The sequence below is a fragment of the Cynocephalus volans genome, chromosome 10 (assembly GCF_027409185.1).
Source record: "Cynocephalus volans isolate mCynVol1 chromosome 10, mCynVol1.pri, whole genome shotgun sequence".
NCBI classification, from domain to species: Eukaryota; Metazoa; Chordata; class Mammalia; order Dermoptera; family Cynocephalidae; genus Cynocephalus; species Cynocephalus volans.
Window position 1 is genome coordinate 93288646 of NC_084469.1, and position 15792 is coordinate 93304437.

Here is a 15792-nt window from a genome sequence, read left to right on the forward strand (position 1 = left end):
GCCAGGCTCGAGGGATGTTCTGGCACCTGAGAACGGGGTGTTTCCGTGCCACGTGCTGTTTCCGTGCCACGTGCTGTTTCCGTAGTGCTGACACGCAGGGAAGCTGCTGCCCAGCTGAAGACCCAGCGCAAACAGCTCTTTTCCCTTTTTTGTGGCAGCTGGCCAGTGTGGAGGTCCAAACCCTTGACCTTGGTGTTGTGGCACTGCTTTAACTGAATGAGCTCGCCAGCCAGCCCACAGGTAGTTCTGCCTGTTCATTCTTCGGGCCTTCTAAAAATGTAGATAGAAAAATAAAAACGTAGGTTGAGGGGCTGGCTGGCTGGCTCAGTTGGTTGGAGCATGGTGCTGATAACAGGAGGCCCAGGGTTTGATCCCTGCACCAGCCAGCCGCAAAAAAAGGGGGGTCAGACAGCACTTTTCGGCTTTGTGGGCCAGACGTCCCGTTGCAGTTCCTCAAGTCTGCCGTGGTGGCATGCCACACATAAAGGATGGGCCTGGCTGGGGGCTAGGAGACTTTTGTTTACTAAAACCAGCACTGAGCTGTAAGTAGCTGCAAATGTCTCCTTTTGATTCTTTTTTAGAAAGCTCCTGCAGATGAGAGTGAGGGGAGGAGAGGGCCTGCGTGTGGTGGCTGTGTATCTGGGCCTGGGGTCTGCTGCAGGTTTTGGTGGCTGCTTTTCAACAGGAAGGGAAGGGCCCTCTTCCCCTAGTTGCTTTTATCATGAGAGGCTGTGAATTCCGGCTAATTCTCCTGCACGGAAGGAAAAGCTGGCCTCTTTTCTGCTGAGTAGGCCTGTGGGATTCCTTAGGATCTTTGCCTCTGGGTTAGGCGTGGGCAGGGCCCCCAGGGGCCACCCTGTCCAAGTGAGGGACGGGAGCAGACTCACCTTTTCCACACTGAGGATTAAGACGTGGCCACTACCCTCCTGAGGCTTTTCCGTTTAAATAAATTAAAACTAAATACATTTCAAATGTAGTTGTGGGGCTGGCCGGGGAGCTCAGTTAGAGCATGGAACTCGAAACACCAAGGTCCAGGGTTAGGGTCCCAGTACCGATCAGCAACCAAAATAACTATAAAATAAAATGCAGGTCTGCAGGCACAGTGGCCACATTTCCAGAGCTTGGTGGCCACGTACGGGACCTCACAGATGGAGAACGTGCCCATCATCTGAACAGTTCTGGACAACCCTGAGCTGTGAGCTTATGTGAAATGGTCATTTGACGTGGAATGTCTGCACTGCCTGGGCTCAGGCTCCTCACTGGGCCCTTTGGCAGTGGAACCAAGTGAGGAAGCCCAGGAGACGCTGAAGGGGCCTCTGTCCCCCGCCCCAACCCCTTCCAGGGCTGCCACCGCCACAAAGCACAAACATAATAAAAACTTTATTGTAAGCAAAATAAATGTGCATGTCACAAAACTATATCATGATCCATGAGAGACTTCACCATGTACCTAAACTCCAGGTGTCTAAACCTGGTTTTCTGGAGAAGGGAGTGTCCTGAAGCTGGTGTCCTATAGCCCAGGAGGCTGCGCCAAAGTCCAGCCACCACCCCCACCTCCGCCGCTTCCAGAATGGCCTTTCACCCTGATACTGTGTCCACTCCAAGCAGCATGGGGACCAGAAAGCAGGGCAGGGCTTGCCACCAAATGGTGAGTGGGGACAAAGTCACCCCATTCACACGGCCCTGTGGACACCAACAGGAAGGCCAGGGTGACTTCACAAGAGAGCAGAGTTCCTCCAGCTCAGCAGAGCTGGGTGTGGGAGTGCAGGCAGACCCCATAGCCCTGCCGTCCCCACGCTCCAGGAAGCTTCCAGGAGGAGGCACCAGCGTTGCCCTCCCAGCTGGGTGGTGTGGAAGAGGGATCCCCTGCAAACAGGACCATCCAAGTCCAGGCTCTCTTGCAATGACCCCAGAACAGACAACACAGCTGGTCTATGCCGCTGACTCCGGGACAGCCTAGGGGGGCAAAAGCCAGTAATGGTTCCCGATCACCGCCTCAGACGAACGCCGGCCGCCTCTCCCGGCGAGTGCCCACCGCAATACTCCCGCCGCGGAGCCTCATAGTGGGCAGCCAGACCTGCGCCACGTTGTTGGACTGGTTGGTGTTATACACCGAGAGCTGCTGGGCGGGGACGGGGCCCTCCCCATCCTCGTCCTCGTCCTCGTCCTCCCCAGCTGCGGCCCCCAGGTGCTCCTCACTGCCACTGCAGCTGCGGGGACCCTCCTCCAGGCTGGCCTCGCTCTCCTGCTTCTCCAGGAAGCTGAGGTGCTGCAGGGCGCTGGCCCCTGACAAAGACAGCAGGTCAGAGGCCTCCTCCAGCTCTGAGTCAGAATCATTGGAAGCAACTTGGGATTCTGGGAAAGACAGAAACAGAGAAACACAAGAGAGATGGACAGAGGTGTCCCGTGACCAGAAGGGAGACCCGGGGTTGGCCGCCTTAGCCACTGTGAGTCCAACCCCACCTGACCCAAGCTCCATCTCTTGGAAACCATGCACCCACGGTGAAGCATTTAGCCTGGCTTGGCGCCTGGCACCAACAGCCACCACACACGCAGGCGTCACGTCCACATTCAAGTTGCCCACTTCTCAACAGATTAAAGGAAAACAAATGGACAGTTGACAAATATGGTCTCCGTGGCAGACAAAATCCACAGGACATGCAGCTTCCGGGCCCCGCTGCTGTGTATGCACAGCGCTACGTGGCCAGCCCTGGCCGGCGTGACCCAGCGGTGGTGGCCACCCATGCTCACCTCGACCCTCGTCCTCCGCCTCCTCCTGCAGGGGGTAGGCAGCCCCCTCGCCTGCCTCTAGGTACGGCACCTGGACGACCACCTCTGCCCGCTGGTTGGACGACCCATCCTGCACGGCAGAACAGAGGTCAGGGAGGGGCGGGGGCTCTGTTTTCTGTCTTGTAAATTAACAAATACACAAAACCGGAGAAATGACGAACACCCACTACTGCTGAGGTTGTGACTACACCAGCTCTCCCGAAGGTCAGCTCTTAACAGGAGCCACAGCTGTTCCTACCCTGGAACCCGCCCTGGGAATTCTGAGAGCTCTTCCCGCAGAACACTCTGTCCAAAGAGGCCAAGCCCCAGGTGGACACCAACGTTGGAGCTGCAGCAGCCACTATCCTGAGTTGCACCCCAGGCTGCCAACCTCCAGGTCTGGCCTCCTGGGCTCCCACGTGGGCAGGAGGGAACCCAGGAACCTGCTGCCCCTAAACAAGGGGTGACAGAGAGAGGAGACGGATAAAGAAACACAACAAGAACTTGAAAACAGGAGAAAGGAGCAAGATACTGTTAGGAAAGGAAACGAACACAACTTGAAGAAATGAAAGCGGGAGGCAATGAAGTTAGAACCCAGCGGCTGGGTAAAGTGGCAGAGTGGGCCAGGCTCAGCCAGCGCAGATGGTGCTGCAAGCATGGGGATGGGCACAGGAAAGGGGCAGGGGGTGGCTGCAGGGCTTTTGCAGGGACTGGGACTCTGCCCCAAACTCTACAATAAAAGACGAGTCACAGGCCTCCCCTAACTGCCCTGTCCAAACCCCATGCATGTTCATCCCTGCCCCGAGTGCACAGCCCTGTGTGGGACCGACGCCCTCACCTGGCCCCCAGGTGCCTCATCAGGATCCTCCTCAAAGACCAGGCCATAGTGGACGATGAGGGTCTCAATGACGCGGGCCTGGTGGGGGTAGTCCACTAGGGAGGAGAGGGACACGGTGGCCTCGGTGGGCCGCGGCCGCAGCAGCGTGGGCCCGAACACGATGCCCAGGTTCCCGGGGGTCATCTTGTTGTCCTGCTCCACCTCCACGATCCTGGGGGGTAGGGAGGCGGCAGCGTGGTGTGAATGGCCCGGGGACGTCCGCCACCCTCGCCCCGCCCGCCGGCTCTCACCTGCGCAGGTGCCGCAGCAGGTACTGCAGCGTGGCTCGGTTCTCGGGCGGCAGGTCGCGCAGGAGCTCCCGCAGCCGGCCAGCCATGGCCGCGGCTGCCACCTCGCTCTCGGAGCCGTCCTGCCGGCCTCGGCTCAGCGCCTTGGCCTCAGCCTCCGCCTTCAGGCTGTCCTTGGCCAGCCCCACGAGCGCGTGGTACAGGCGGAAGGAGATGAGCGGCTCGGGCAGCTGCAGACATTGGGACGGGGAGGGTCAGTGGGCCTGGCTGCCACGGCCACGTGCCAGCCACGCCCACCCGGCTTGATTCAGGCCCGCCCCCATTGCAGCCTCAGCCCCTCCTGCCAAAGCGCTGGCCACGCCCCATCACGTTCAGACCCCCTGCAGTGTAGCGCCTGTTCCTGCCCCAACCCAGCATCAGACCAGCTCCTGCCATGGCCACGCCCCAGCCTCAGCCCCACCCCTACCGAGCACGGGCCACGCCCCTCCTGTACGGCCACGCCCAGTCAAGCTCCGCCCGCACCCAGAGCAGAGTGGTTCCCAACGGCCCCAGCCCAGCATTACACCTGCACCTGCTATAGCCACGCGCCTGGCCTAGCACCGCCACTCTTGCCTACTGCTGGTCCCGCTCATCGCGTTCTGGCCACGCCCCACCCAGCATCACACATGCCCGCGCCACCCCGCCCCCCAAGTGCTAGCTCTGGGCTCAGCCCTTCTCACTTGACGCAGGTAGAGCTTGAGGACATTGCTGATGTCGTGGGGCGGGGCCTGCGACAGCTCCACCAGCTCCTTGCCGTTCTCAAAGGCCTGGCACAGCTTCTCCACACGCGTCTTCACCCCGTTGACCCGGTAGATGCCCTGCGGAGGCAGTGGTCAGCCTTAGCCAGGGCCCGCCAACCCTCCAGTACCTGCCCCATGACTGACTGAAGCCCCTCCACGTCCCCACCTTGGTGCGCAGTGCCCGTCGCTCGATCTCGCAGACGCACTTCTTGACAATGAAGGGTACCCCGTCGGGGGTGTCTTGGGCAGCCTGGCCGAAGTCCTGGCCAAAGAGCTGCAGACGGCCCTGCAGCTTCTTGTGGCCACACTGAATGGCCAGGGTCTCCAGACACTTCTTGTGGCAGGCCAGGCAGCACTGGGGGTGGGCACAGAGTGAGCCTCGGACCCCTCCCTGTCGCCCAGGCTCCACTTCCAGCCCTCCTCACTGAAGCCCCTCATAAGCCCCCCCACAGCAGCTTCCGAAAACAGCCAGGCTGTGGTTCCCACTTGCTTTCGCCTCTCGTGGACGGCAGGTGCTGCTTCGGCCTACCACTCTGGCCTCTCCTTCCAGCCCCGGCGTTTTCCTGCCCCAGCCCCAGGGCCTCTGCACTGGCTGTGCACTCTCTCCCTCTGATGCCCTTGGGGTGCTTTTCACCCTCCAGGTCTCCGTCCAGCCAGAGAGCCCTCCCCACCCCCTCTTCACTGCCAAACGCTCCGGTTTGCTCCCCACATTTGCTCCCCACTCTGGGCTGGGACCTCTCTGAGTGCGCACAGGCCGGCAGGTGCGCAGCCCCGGGCAGGTGCGCAGCCATCCCCCCTCACCTCCTCACACTCGGCACCCTGGAAGTAGACGTAGCTGTTACACTCGCGACACTTGGCGGGCGTGCGGAGCTTCCGGAGCCGGTGGGTGCGCGCTGCCTTGGACAGCCCCACGTGGCGGAAGGGCCCACTGGGCATGGCCACCGGCAGCTCAGGGGCCATGCTGTTGAGGTCAGCTGGAGGCAGAACAGGCGGCCAGTATCACTGAGACAGGTCGGGGCCAGGCCAATGAGACCGTGTCCAAACCCTCTACTCTCCCCACACCTGGGTCAGCGGACCCTCACCCTGCTCAAAGGCTGAAGCCTCCGCGCCAACCGCCTGGTCCACCAGCTCCTCGCTGGATGACATGGTGCCACTCGACGATGTCCGCTCGAACTTCTTGAAGTCCCCTGAGCAGGAAACAGAGCTGTCAGACACTCCGGGCCGGGAGGGACCAGGCTGCAGGCCCAGCTGTACACTCCATCACTCCAGCGCAGGAGTGCCACTGAGACCTGGGAGGAGTGACAGCTCCCTGGTCCCAGCCAGCCGGGGGGGCCCCTTCACCTGAGCCAGCGCCAGGGTCCAGACTGCTGTCGGAGTCTGCGATTGAGATTGGCCACGACTTGTGCACCTGGTGTCCTCGCCCACCTGCAGAAGGAGGCATCTCTGGTGAAGGGCTGAGGCAGACTACAGGGAGCTAGCGCCCACCCCTGGCCGCTGTCAGGCACTCACCCCTGCGCTCCTTGGCAGGCGCCCCCTCATTGGGCCCCCCTTCCTTTGGGGGACTGCTGGCGACATCTGCCCCCGCCGCATCGCCAACATTAAAGCTGCCCTTCCGGGCGCGCATGACCGGGGACCTGGTGGGAGGAAGAGCAAGGAGGTGGGGTGGTGACGGGGGGGGGGGGCACGGAGGCACCCTTACGCCCCCCCGGCCCTTGCACAGCTGTGTGTACCAGGCATTGGTGGAGATGTGCGGCTCGAAGTCGTAGTGCACGTCAGGTTCCTCCCCGCGCTGCAGCTGGCGCACGTGGGAGGCGTACTGCTGGCCTGGGTCGTAGAGCTTGCTGCTCTCACACAGCATCTGGAAGTGCACAGGCAGTGGCGCTGTCTGCATGTGCATCATCTGGTAGTAAGAGATGGTGGCCTGTGCGCAGGCGGGCACAGATGACGGCAGGGTCAGCAGGTCGCAGGGGCTGCTGCCCCGCCCCCGTAGCCGCAGCCCCGGCACGCACCGACTTGATGGTCTGGTCACTCTGCCGGATGACCTCCTGGATCTGCCGCAGCGCTGTCACCTTGGTGTCCTCCAGCTCCTGCTTCTGCGTCTTGGCATCCGCCACACATGTGCGATACGTGGCCATGGCTTCCTCTGCCTTGGGGGATCGGGGGGACACAAGGAGGCCTCAGCCCTCAGGGCCTTACCAGGCCTCACACACAGAAACCTCAGGGGGGAGCCAGGCAGGGACGGCGGGAGGCGCGTTCGTGGCAGGAGGCGCGGTCCCGGCAAAGGCCTGGAGGTGGGAAATCGCGCGGCGCATCAGGAGAGGCCGGCCCTGGCCTCATCCCCGGGGACCCTCCGCCGCCGCCACCGCCCTCACCTTGCTCTTGGCCTCCTCCTCCAGCCGCCGCCGCTTGTCCAGGGTCCTGGAGGCTGCGCCGCCTGCCCCCGGCCCGATACCCGCCTGCTCCTCCTCAGCCTTGGCCACCAGGAAGCGGGCCTTGTCATGGTCCTCGCAGCGCTGGACGTAGCCCTGCTTGGCCTTGCGCAGATTGGACTCTGCCTCTTGCTGAGGGCGTGGGAGCGAGACCGGTTCCAAACCCGCCCAGACTTGGCCTCCCTGGCTCCTCACTTGCTTCCCTGCCCCATCAGCACCCACATGTCTGGTGCCCAGATCCCACAGCCCAGCCGTGCAAGCAACCAACCTGCCCAGGGACTGACAGCAGAAGAGTGGGAGGCGACACTCGCAGCGGTTCATTCGAGGAATGGGCATCTGGTGTGCCCATTTTACAGCTTGGGAAACTGAGGCACAGCTAAGTTCCAAGCAGAGGCCCAAACGGCCTCGTCCACTGACACCCACACTGACCAGCAGGAGCAGGCTGCAGTCTTGAGCCTGTCTCCTTCATTTCCACTCTCACAGATGAGAACAGAGAGGCTAGTCTGTCCAGGCAGGATGCCAGGCACCTTCAGAGTTGGCAGGAAGGGCACTTAGTCAAAAATCAGTAGGCCTGGGCCGGCCCGTGGCTCACTCGGGAGAGTGTGGTGCTGATAACACCAAGGTCACGGGTTCGGACCCTATATAGGGATGGCCGGTTGCTCACTGGGTGAGCGTGGTGCTGACAACACCAAGTCAAGGGTTAAGATCCCCTTACCGGTCATCTTTTTAAAAAAAAAAAAAAAAAATCAGTAGGCCTTCGTGGGGGCGGGGGCACACCTCACTGCATACGTCGTCAGTGACTTAAAGAACCAATACAAATACTAGGAGAGACCATGGGAGAATTTTTTAAAATAACCCCAGTGTGGCGAAGGCCTTTCAATGTATGACACAAAACTCAGAAACTATAAAAGACTGCTACTAACAATCACGGGGTTTCTACCTGGCAAAGCAGGTTATAGGTAAAATCAAAATTCAAACAATAAACTGGGAGGGGGGACCTGTAATTTACATCATTGAAAGCTAGATTCTCTTATATGTAAAGAGCTCTGACAAATCAATAATAAGCCACTGTTCAATCCAAAGTGAACAAAGGAGAGTTCACAGAAGAGGAAGAGCACAGCTGTGGCGTGGGAGGACGGTTCCTACACTCACACCCCTTGACTCAGCCATTCCCTTTTGGGTACTGATCCCAGATAAACCCTCACAAGTTCTCGAGATGGGGCACAAGCTCGTCATAGCAATGGTATTTGTAACAGCAACAGCTCAGCAATGATCATCCATACAGATTTAGGGACATAAGCTACACAGCTGCTACAGCTGAGCGTTGTGTAGTCAAAAAAAAAAAAAAAACGAGGTGGCTTCAATGTGGACTGATATGAGGTAAGCCTGTCCACACGGAGATGAGTGTTAAAAGCCAGGAGCAGAACAGGGCATTCAGTGAGCTGTCATAAAGCGTACAAAAGTGGGGAGACGTGTTGTATTTGGTGGTATTTGTCAGTATACGCTGGACGGAGGGAGACAGGAGAGGGCTTGTCATCAAAGACTCTGCTAACATAGCTAAACGGCAAACAAAAAGACACTAGTGCCTTTTAAACAACCCGAAAGAGAGGCAAGAAAAGAATGATGGGGAGGAACTTGGAGCATGCACCAGGCCTAACAGACCGAGCCTCAGCCTCCCGCCAACCCGGGGACCCGCTCCTTGCAAGCACAGGAGACACCATTCCCCCGCTTTTCTGACATGTACTGGTGGAGGCCTGGGTGCTCCCTTGCACAGCTGGGGGCGGTGGGGCTGGTGCATGTTTGAGCGAGGCCCCCCAGACCCACGAATGCGCAGGAGGCTGCAGTGCCTGCGCCGAGGCCAGCTGTCCCACCCCTGCCCACCCCACCCACCGGCCCTACCAGCTTCCTCTGCGCGCGGTGCCAGGATTCCTTGATCTCCTTCCTGCGCTTCTCATGCTCAAGCCTCCGCAGGGTTAGGGGCTGGGGCGAGACAGGCTGTGAGTGGGGACCCCAGCGACACCCCTGCCCAGCCCACTCTCCCGGGCACTGCCCACCTGCATAAAGGTCTGGGTCTGCAGTGTGCCCACTGCCTGTACCATGCTGTGGCCAAACTCCAGGTCCTGTTCCAGGGCCAGCGAGTAGATCGACAGGAGGGCCATGTGTGGCTGTTGGGGCAGGGCAGGTGGTCACCACGGTGGAGAGGCATCGGGATAGGGGGCGGCCCCAGCAGCCCGAGCCCAGCACCTCCTTCAGTCCCTGCAGCCACTGTTAGCGCCCATGGTATAGAGGGGCAGCCCCTGCCCTTGGGCCACTCCCGCAGGGGCTGAGACCCACACCCAGGCCGAGGGACCCCCCACACATGCCTGCCCGGCCCCCACCTCCTGCATGACGCTCTGTCTGCAGTTGTGGACGATCTTCTGCAGGCCTTTGGCAAACTCCATCTCTGCAAGCCGGGAGGGCTGTGAGGTGTGGGGGCAAGGCCTTCCCCACCCACACAGACCCCCAGCCGCCAGATCCCACCTGCTGGGATCCCAGCCCTCACCCAGTGTGGTCCGCTTCTCCAGGTAGCCAATGAGGTCCTTCATGTACTTGGCCATGTTCTTGGCGTACTGCAGTGCAGCATCAACTCCGCCCTCGCAGCGCTGCAGCAGCTTGTCCACCTCCTCGGGGGGCGGGCAGCCTGTGGGGTGCATGCTCAGCCCCAGCCCTCCACCACCCACCCAGCATTCGGCCTCGCCACCCAGCTCCGCCCCAGCCTCCGCCACGCACCCACCATTCACAGGCTGCCCCTGGAGACTCACCTGCATCGCTGTCCTCAGTGCTGGGTGGGGTGCCCTCACTGCCCTGGGTATATAGGTTCTCCATGGACTGTACAGGAAGGAGACACAGGTGAGACCCTGCTGGATTCGCACCCCGCAGGAGACAGTCACTGTGCCCCTGGACAGAGAGGGACATCGAAGTCCACAGAGGAAGCAGAGTGACTCGCCATGTTCTGCAGACCTGACCCCATGCAGCATCCAGGACATGAATGCAAGGCTGCACCTGTCCCACCCCTACTCACCTGGCTAGGATCCCCAGGAGGAACTGCCAGGAGGGTGCTGCTGTCCACTTCACCCATGAGGAACTCGGACACACTGCAGGGCCAGGAGTCAGCACCAAGAGGCACACGGGCACCCACCTTCTCCCACCCCCGCCCCGCAGGCTCCCACGCTCACGTGCTGCTGAAGGACACCGCGATCGTCTCCAGGGCCTTCTCAAACTCCCTCTTGTCTGACTCATTGTTGCACTCGTAATGGAAGGCTGGGGGTCAGAGACAAAGACAAGGCAGTTGGCCCACTCTGGGAGGTGACTGTCCCTGCAACTAGCCGATGGAGCCCTTAGCCCAGAGGGAGCATCGGGAAGCAATTGCGTCCATCAAACTCCTATGCATCCTTCAAAACCCACTTCAAACATCCTCTCCTCCAGGAAGCCCTCCCACGCAGAGAGCCCTTGTTGCCTTGTACCAAGTGGCTGACCTTTGACCTTGGCAATGAGGGTGCCTGCAGCCGTGAGTGTCTCCACAGTGTTGAGCAGTGGGTACTTGGAGATGACCTGGCGCATTATACGGAGGGCCTCACCCAGGCACTCGTGGGCCAGTGGTCGGCGGGCCTCGAGGAAGTCTGCTGGGCAGAGCCAGTGTGAGCTCCTCCTCAGAGCTCCTGTCCCCAGATGGGGAAATTAAGGCAGAGATGGGACAGGGCAGCTGCTGGAGGCTCACTGTGAGACCTCAGTAGTACACAGTCCTTCTCTGGACTTCTGGTCAGGACAGCAAAGTGAACTCCCACTTGTCCTTTATGCTGCGGTCCTGGGACCCTTCCTCCACGTAGCCCACCTGGCCCCTTCCTGCCCAAATTCCTCAGGATTGCTCAAGGCCCTGTCCAGCTCTCTCCCTGCCCTGCCTGCTTGGGAACTGGGCTCTGAGCAAACCCCATTAGCTCACTTTCTCCTGGCAGCCACCCCAAGACGTAGGCACTGTCATCACCCCCATTTTGCAGATGAGAAAACCAAGGCACAGAGAGGGGAAGTCATCTCTCAACAATCACACAGCTTTTCCAGCTACATTAGCTCTGTGGGGGGTGTGGGAATGTCAGGCAGAAGGAACCTGCTTGACTTTATCTTCAGGGCAATGGGGAGCCGTAGAAGGTGTTAGAGCAAAGGAGGGTAATGGTCAGATCTGCCCGTTGGAATGTGGCTTTATATACCCTCTTCGAACGTTCTTAATTGGAGGAAACAGAAAATAAAGCGGTGTGTGGGCAAAGCACACACCATCTACCAAAACCACAGCATTGCATAGAAGAGGAGTGTCCAGAGACAGTGAGACCTGGGAGCGGGCGGACAACTGCGACACCTTCTTACCCTCTGTGCCGCATGGAGGATGCTCAAAAAGCTAAGGAAACCTAAAAACAGGTGGCCTGTCCCTTTTTGCAGCCCCCCACCAAGCCCACCTGAGCACGCATTTGCAGCCTGAATCCGTGGCCTCCGCAAGAGGGCGGGAAGGGGCTTCAGGAATCCAGAGAAGCCGGCTGGGGAAGGGCAGGGCCACGCCCCCCCCCCCCCCCCCCCGGACATTGCTTCTGAGCACCCTGCCCCTCATGTCTCCCAGGTCCGGGTCATCAAGGTCCCTGAAACACCGCCACCCGGGAGGCTGATGGCAGGTGGGACACCTAGGAAGCCCGGCGATACCCGGCTTGGCACGGCCAAGGCAGACGTGCGGCCACCTCTGAAGGGGCTGAGAGCCACGTGCTCCCGGCCGGACTGAGGGACCCCGTGCCCCTCACTGTTCCCTCACCTTGGGGCCCCGCGCGGCTTCGCACTGGGACCTCGTCCAGCGCTGGGTGCACTGTCCCGCAGATACACATGGCGTGGCCGTCGGGGCGCGGGGACCATGAATGTGTGGGAGGAGGTGGGTTTCTAGTGTCTGGATAGCGGCCAAACCGGCTCAGGCTGGTCTGGAGACCCCGCCCCCGCTGAAGGAGACCCCGCCCCGGTGTCCCCTTCGCCCTGGCCGGGGTCCTCGGCTCCCCCAGTCAGAGCGCAAGATTCCTAGACCTGAGGTGGCGCCACTCAAGGTGGGAGGGGTCGAAAGCAGGAGGGGAAACTGAGGCCTGGAGCCGAAACCCAGGGCGGTAGGCAGCCCTGAGCATGGACCCCGGTGTCCGTGTGCTCCTGTGCCGACTGCATTGGGGGTCCCACAACAATCACAACCAGCCGAGGACATCAGGACAGTTAGAGCAGCCCTGCGGGCCGGGTCATCCTCGCCCCATTCTATAGACACACACCTGAGGCCTAGAGAGCAGGGCGGCCAGCCCAGGCCCTCACAGCGGGGCTGCGGTGGCACTGGGACCAAACCGGGCCCTTCCCCCGACCCCCTGCAAGATGCCTAAGGAATGAGCCCGCTCAGACCGAGCCTCCAAGGAAGCCCAGGGATCGGAAAGGAACCGAGATTAGAGTTTCCCCAGGAAACCTGCTCCGGCCCCCGCCCCAGGGACCAGATAACCCCGGAGCTCCCATCTCTGCAAGCAGAAGCTGGGCCTCTGCCGAGTCCCCCATGAGCGCCCGGAGGCACAGAGGCTGCCTCGAAGGCCGAGGTCGGGTCCCCGCTCCAGCCTCTCCCCGGCTGGAGAGCTCGCTGGGGCCTCGGTTTTGTCATCTGCAAAACGGGCTGCTGGGGGGAGCAGGTCACAGCGCCAGGCCGGGCCCTGGCACAGTGGGGGCTGAAGGCGGCACACGAGGTGCTGTGCCCGCCCCTGCTGGAGGTGCCCGCCTGGCTGCCAGGGACAAACAGGAAGCGGATGAAAATAACTCGGCAGGAAGCGGGGCTGTCAGCGGCCGCGTGGAGGAGAAAACGGAACTGCCAGCCGGCAGGCTGCCCACTGCCAGCACCCAGGCACCTTCCACTGCCCTCCCTCGTCTGTCCTCTCTCCACCCGGACCTCAGCCTCCCTCCAGTCCGTGCTGTTCCAAAACGCACATCCGACTCCATCCAGCCTCTGCTCTAACACCTTCTATGGCTCCCCATTGCCCTCAGGATAACGTCCCGGATCCTTCTGCCTGGCGTTCTCATCTCTTAGTCATCATCATCCAGCTCAGATGCCAGCGGCACCCCACAGCCCTTCCCTCCACTGCACGCTCCATGTCCATGTTTCTGAACCTGTGCACACAGCACTCCCTGTGCTTCAATGTCTTTCCCTCCTGGTTGCCACCAAACTCCTACACATCTCTCAGAACCTTAGCTGCCATAGCCCCTTCCACACAGCCCTCCCGCAATCCCCTCCTGAGCCTGCCAAGTCCCTCTCTCCATCCTTCCTTGACCCCTCAGGGCTGGGGATACTGTGCCCGGCTCTGCCTTCCATGCCGACCCGGGTGTCCCCATTGGCTCTCACCCTCACGCAACACACACTCCTTGAGTTTCTCGAGGCCCTCGGCAAAGCGGGCCACGTCAGCCAGCAGGTGGGAGATGTCCTCGACGGCATCGAGGCTGGGCCCCTCGGTAGGCAGCTCGGCAGGGCTGGCTGCGGTCAGCGGGCTCCGGTGGCCCCGGCCTAGTGTCCAGGAGGCAGCACCGGACAGCGGGAAGCCGGCCGCACTGGCGTGGCGGCTCAGGCTGGTGGGCCGCTTGAGTGTGCCAGTGGCCTTGGCACCCAAGGATGTGGCTGGTGGCTCCATGCCGGGTCCAGGGAATACTGCATCAGGCCCCTCTTTCCTGGGCAGCTCCTGGGAGGATGGGCGGAGCTTGTAAAGGGGGTGCTCCAGCCCGGACACTGCCTCAGTTTCTCCAGAAACAAAGTGGAGCTCTGGAGGGTCTACAGCGTGATCCCACAGGGGTCAAAGGCCAGAGGTCATAGGGCTGAGATTTGGTACCGTGCTCCCCCTCCACCTGTTACCCAACATCCTCTTCCCTAGAGCTTTCACAAACAACCGTCCCTGCCCAAACCACAGCCAGGGGCGGGGCCTGCGGCGAGTGCGGAGGAGGGGGCACCCCACTTCCTGGTGGGGGTTGGGAGGGCCAAGAGAGGGTCTTCCGCCCTTGTATCACCCCTCAGGCTCCTGCAGAAACACTGCTTTCCGGTGGACATCTCTGATGATTCCTGTACCCTAGGGCCCCGTACACCCTTGAGTCTCATGGACACTCCAGGCCTTGTAGGCAGATACCTCCAAGCTGTGTGGACTCCCCCAAGTGTAATAGACACCCCTAAGCTTCATAGACGTCCCCAGTCGCCCATACCCCATGGGTCCCATTAGAGGACCTACTGCCCTATAAGCCTTCAACCCAAAAGCCATCCTACAACCCTACCATCTTCTCAACGGCTCCCAGAGCCCCCAAACTGCCTGAGCCTCCATCCTGTAAGTCCCAAGCCAGACGTTCTCCCCACCCCAACCCCCTTCCTACCCAGTGCCTGGGCCCTGGCCCTTGATGAAATGCAGGGACATGGTGGCCACTCAGAAGGATCCCTACCATGAGCCGAACGCCAAGGTCCCGGCCTCTCCTCTGTGGCCCCTGCAGTCCAGCTCGGTAGGGGCTGTAGCTGGTGCGGGCCCCCCGCCGGCGGCCCAGCATGGTGCGGCCGGGCCTCTGCCCCGCTGGCCCCGAGCACAGGATGCGCCCCTGTCCCCCTGTGGCTAGGTGTCGGTCCCACGACCCCGCCCGCTCTGCGCTCCCTGCAGGGCTCACTCACCCCCGAGGGCTGCGGGCTGGGGCTTCCCGCCCGGTTCTTTTTCGATATAGAAGGGGTTTTCATGAGCTCCCGTTTCTTCCTGGAGAACATGGTGGGCCTGGGGCCCGGTGACCCGAGAGGCACGGGCTGGGGTCGAGCAGGTTGGAGGGTCTCAGCAGCGCAGCTCCCGGCGCTGGCCGCCTCAGGACCACATTGGCGCCGGCCACCCCCTCCCCAGCTGTCAGGCCCACGTGACAAGCCCGGCCCTCATTGGCGGCCCTCCCCCCACAGGAAAAGGCGTCCGGAGGCAGCGACGCAGACCCGGCCCCCGCCCGCGGCCTCAGCCTGCCGCTCCGCAGAGTGGGCGCCAAGGGGAGGCAGCGGGCCCCGCCCCGGGAGTCCAGCGCCCGCGCCGGTGGTGGACACGGCGGGCACACAGCGGCGACTGCAGGGGCGCCGGCCCGCACTCGGACACACCCAGGCGCGACCAGGAGTACGCAGACACGCGTGCACGATGACACACAGGCCACGGACTTTCACCGATGAAACGGAGGACCCGGATCCTCCAACTCGGACCCCGGACACACGCCCGCCCAGTGCCGCCCACTGTGCCTCCCCTGGCCTCCTCCCCTGCAGACCTCGGCAGGGCCCAGGCTGGGCAGGTGGGCGGCGAGGCGACCCTGCTCTGTCCTGCAGCCCCGTGCCTGCTCGGGCTGCGGCTCGGCTTCACCCCCACCTCCCATCCTACCCTCCAGGGACACACGCGCTGACCACCGGACGTGCTTGGCAGCAGGACGCAGACACGGCGGCGCTGATAACACGCCTACGGCCACGTCGGATCTGTGGGCTGTACAGATGCCAGCCTCCCTCGACCCTCCACGAACCCCCTCCCGCCCTGAGCCCTCTTTCCTCCCAATCCCAAAACCCAACCCCTTTATCCTCCACAATGACCCCCCTCCACTGACCCCGGGCGGGAGGGCCGGATCTCCGAGGCACA

General features: G+C 61.7%; 1 protein-coding gene across 3 annotated transcripts; it reads right to left on the reverse strand.

Moving 5' to 3' along the window:
- Positions 1-1857: 1857 nt before the first annotated feature.
- On the reverse strand, positions 1858-14906 carry ARHGAP45 (Rho GTPase activating protein 45). 3 transcript variants are annotated; one of them, XM_063111436.1, is made up of 23 exons: positions 14817-14906; positions 13524-13854; positions 10618-10761; positions 10318-10402; positions 10164-10236; positions 9904-9970; positions 9645-9782; positions 9481-9545; positions 9157-9267; positions 9002-9082; positions 7046-7234; positions 6683-6820; positions 6404-6594; positions 6183-6307; positions 6015-6098; positions 5756-5860; positions 5475-5647; positions 4840-5028; positions 4614-4751; positions 3898-4124; positions 3608-3818; positions 2752-2860; positions 1858-2355 (listed from the first exon to the last, which is right to left on the reverse strand). In XM_063111436.1, the coding sequence occupies exons 1-23, from the start codon at positions 14904-14906 to the stop codon at positions 1997-1999; spliced, it is 3423 nt and encodes a 1140-aa protein (XP_062967506.1). In that variant the 3' UTR covers positions 1858-1996. The 3 variants fall into 3 exon arrangements, with proteins under 3 accessions (XP_062967506.1, XP_062967505.1, XP_062967507.1); XM_063111435.1 differs by lacking the exon at positions 14817-14906 and adding an exon at positions 14597-14698; XM_063111437.1 differs by lacking the exons at positions 13524-13854; positions 14817-14906 and adding an exon at positions 11931-12000.
- Positions 14907-15792: the final 886 nt, after the last annotated feature.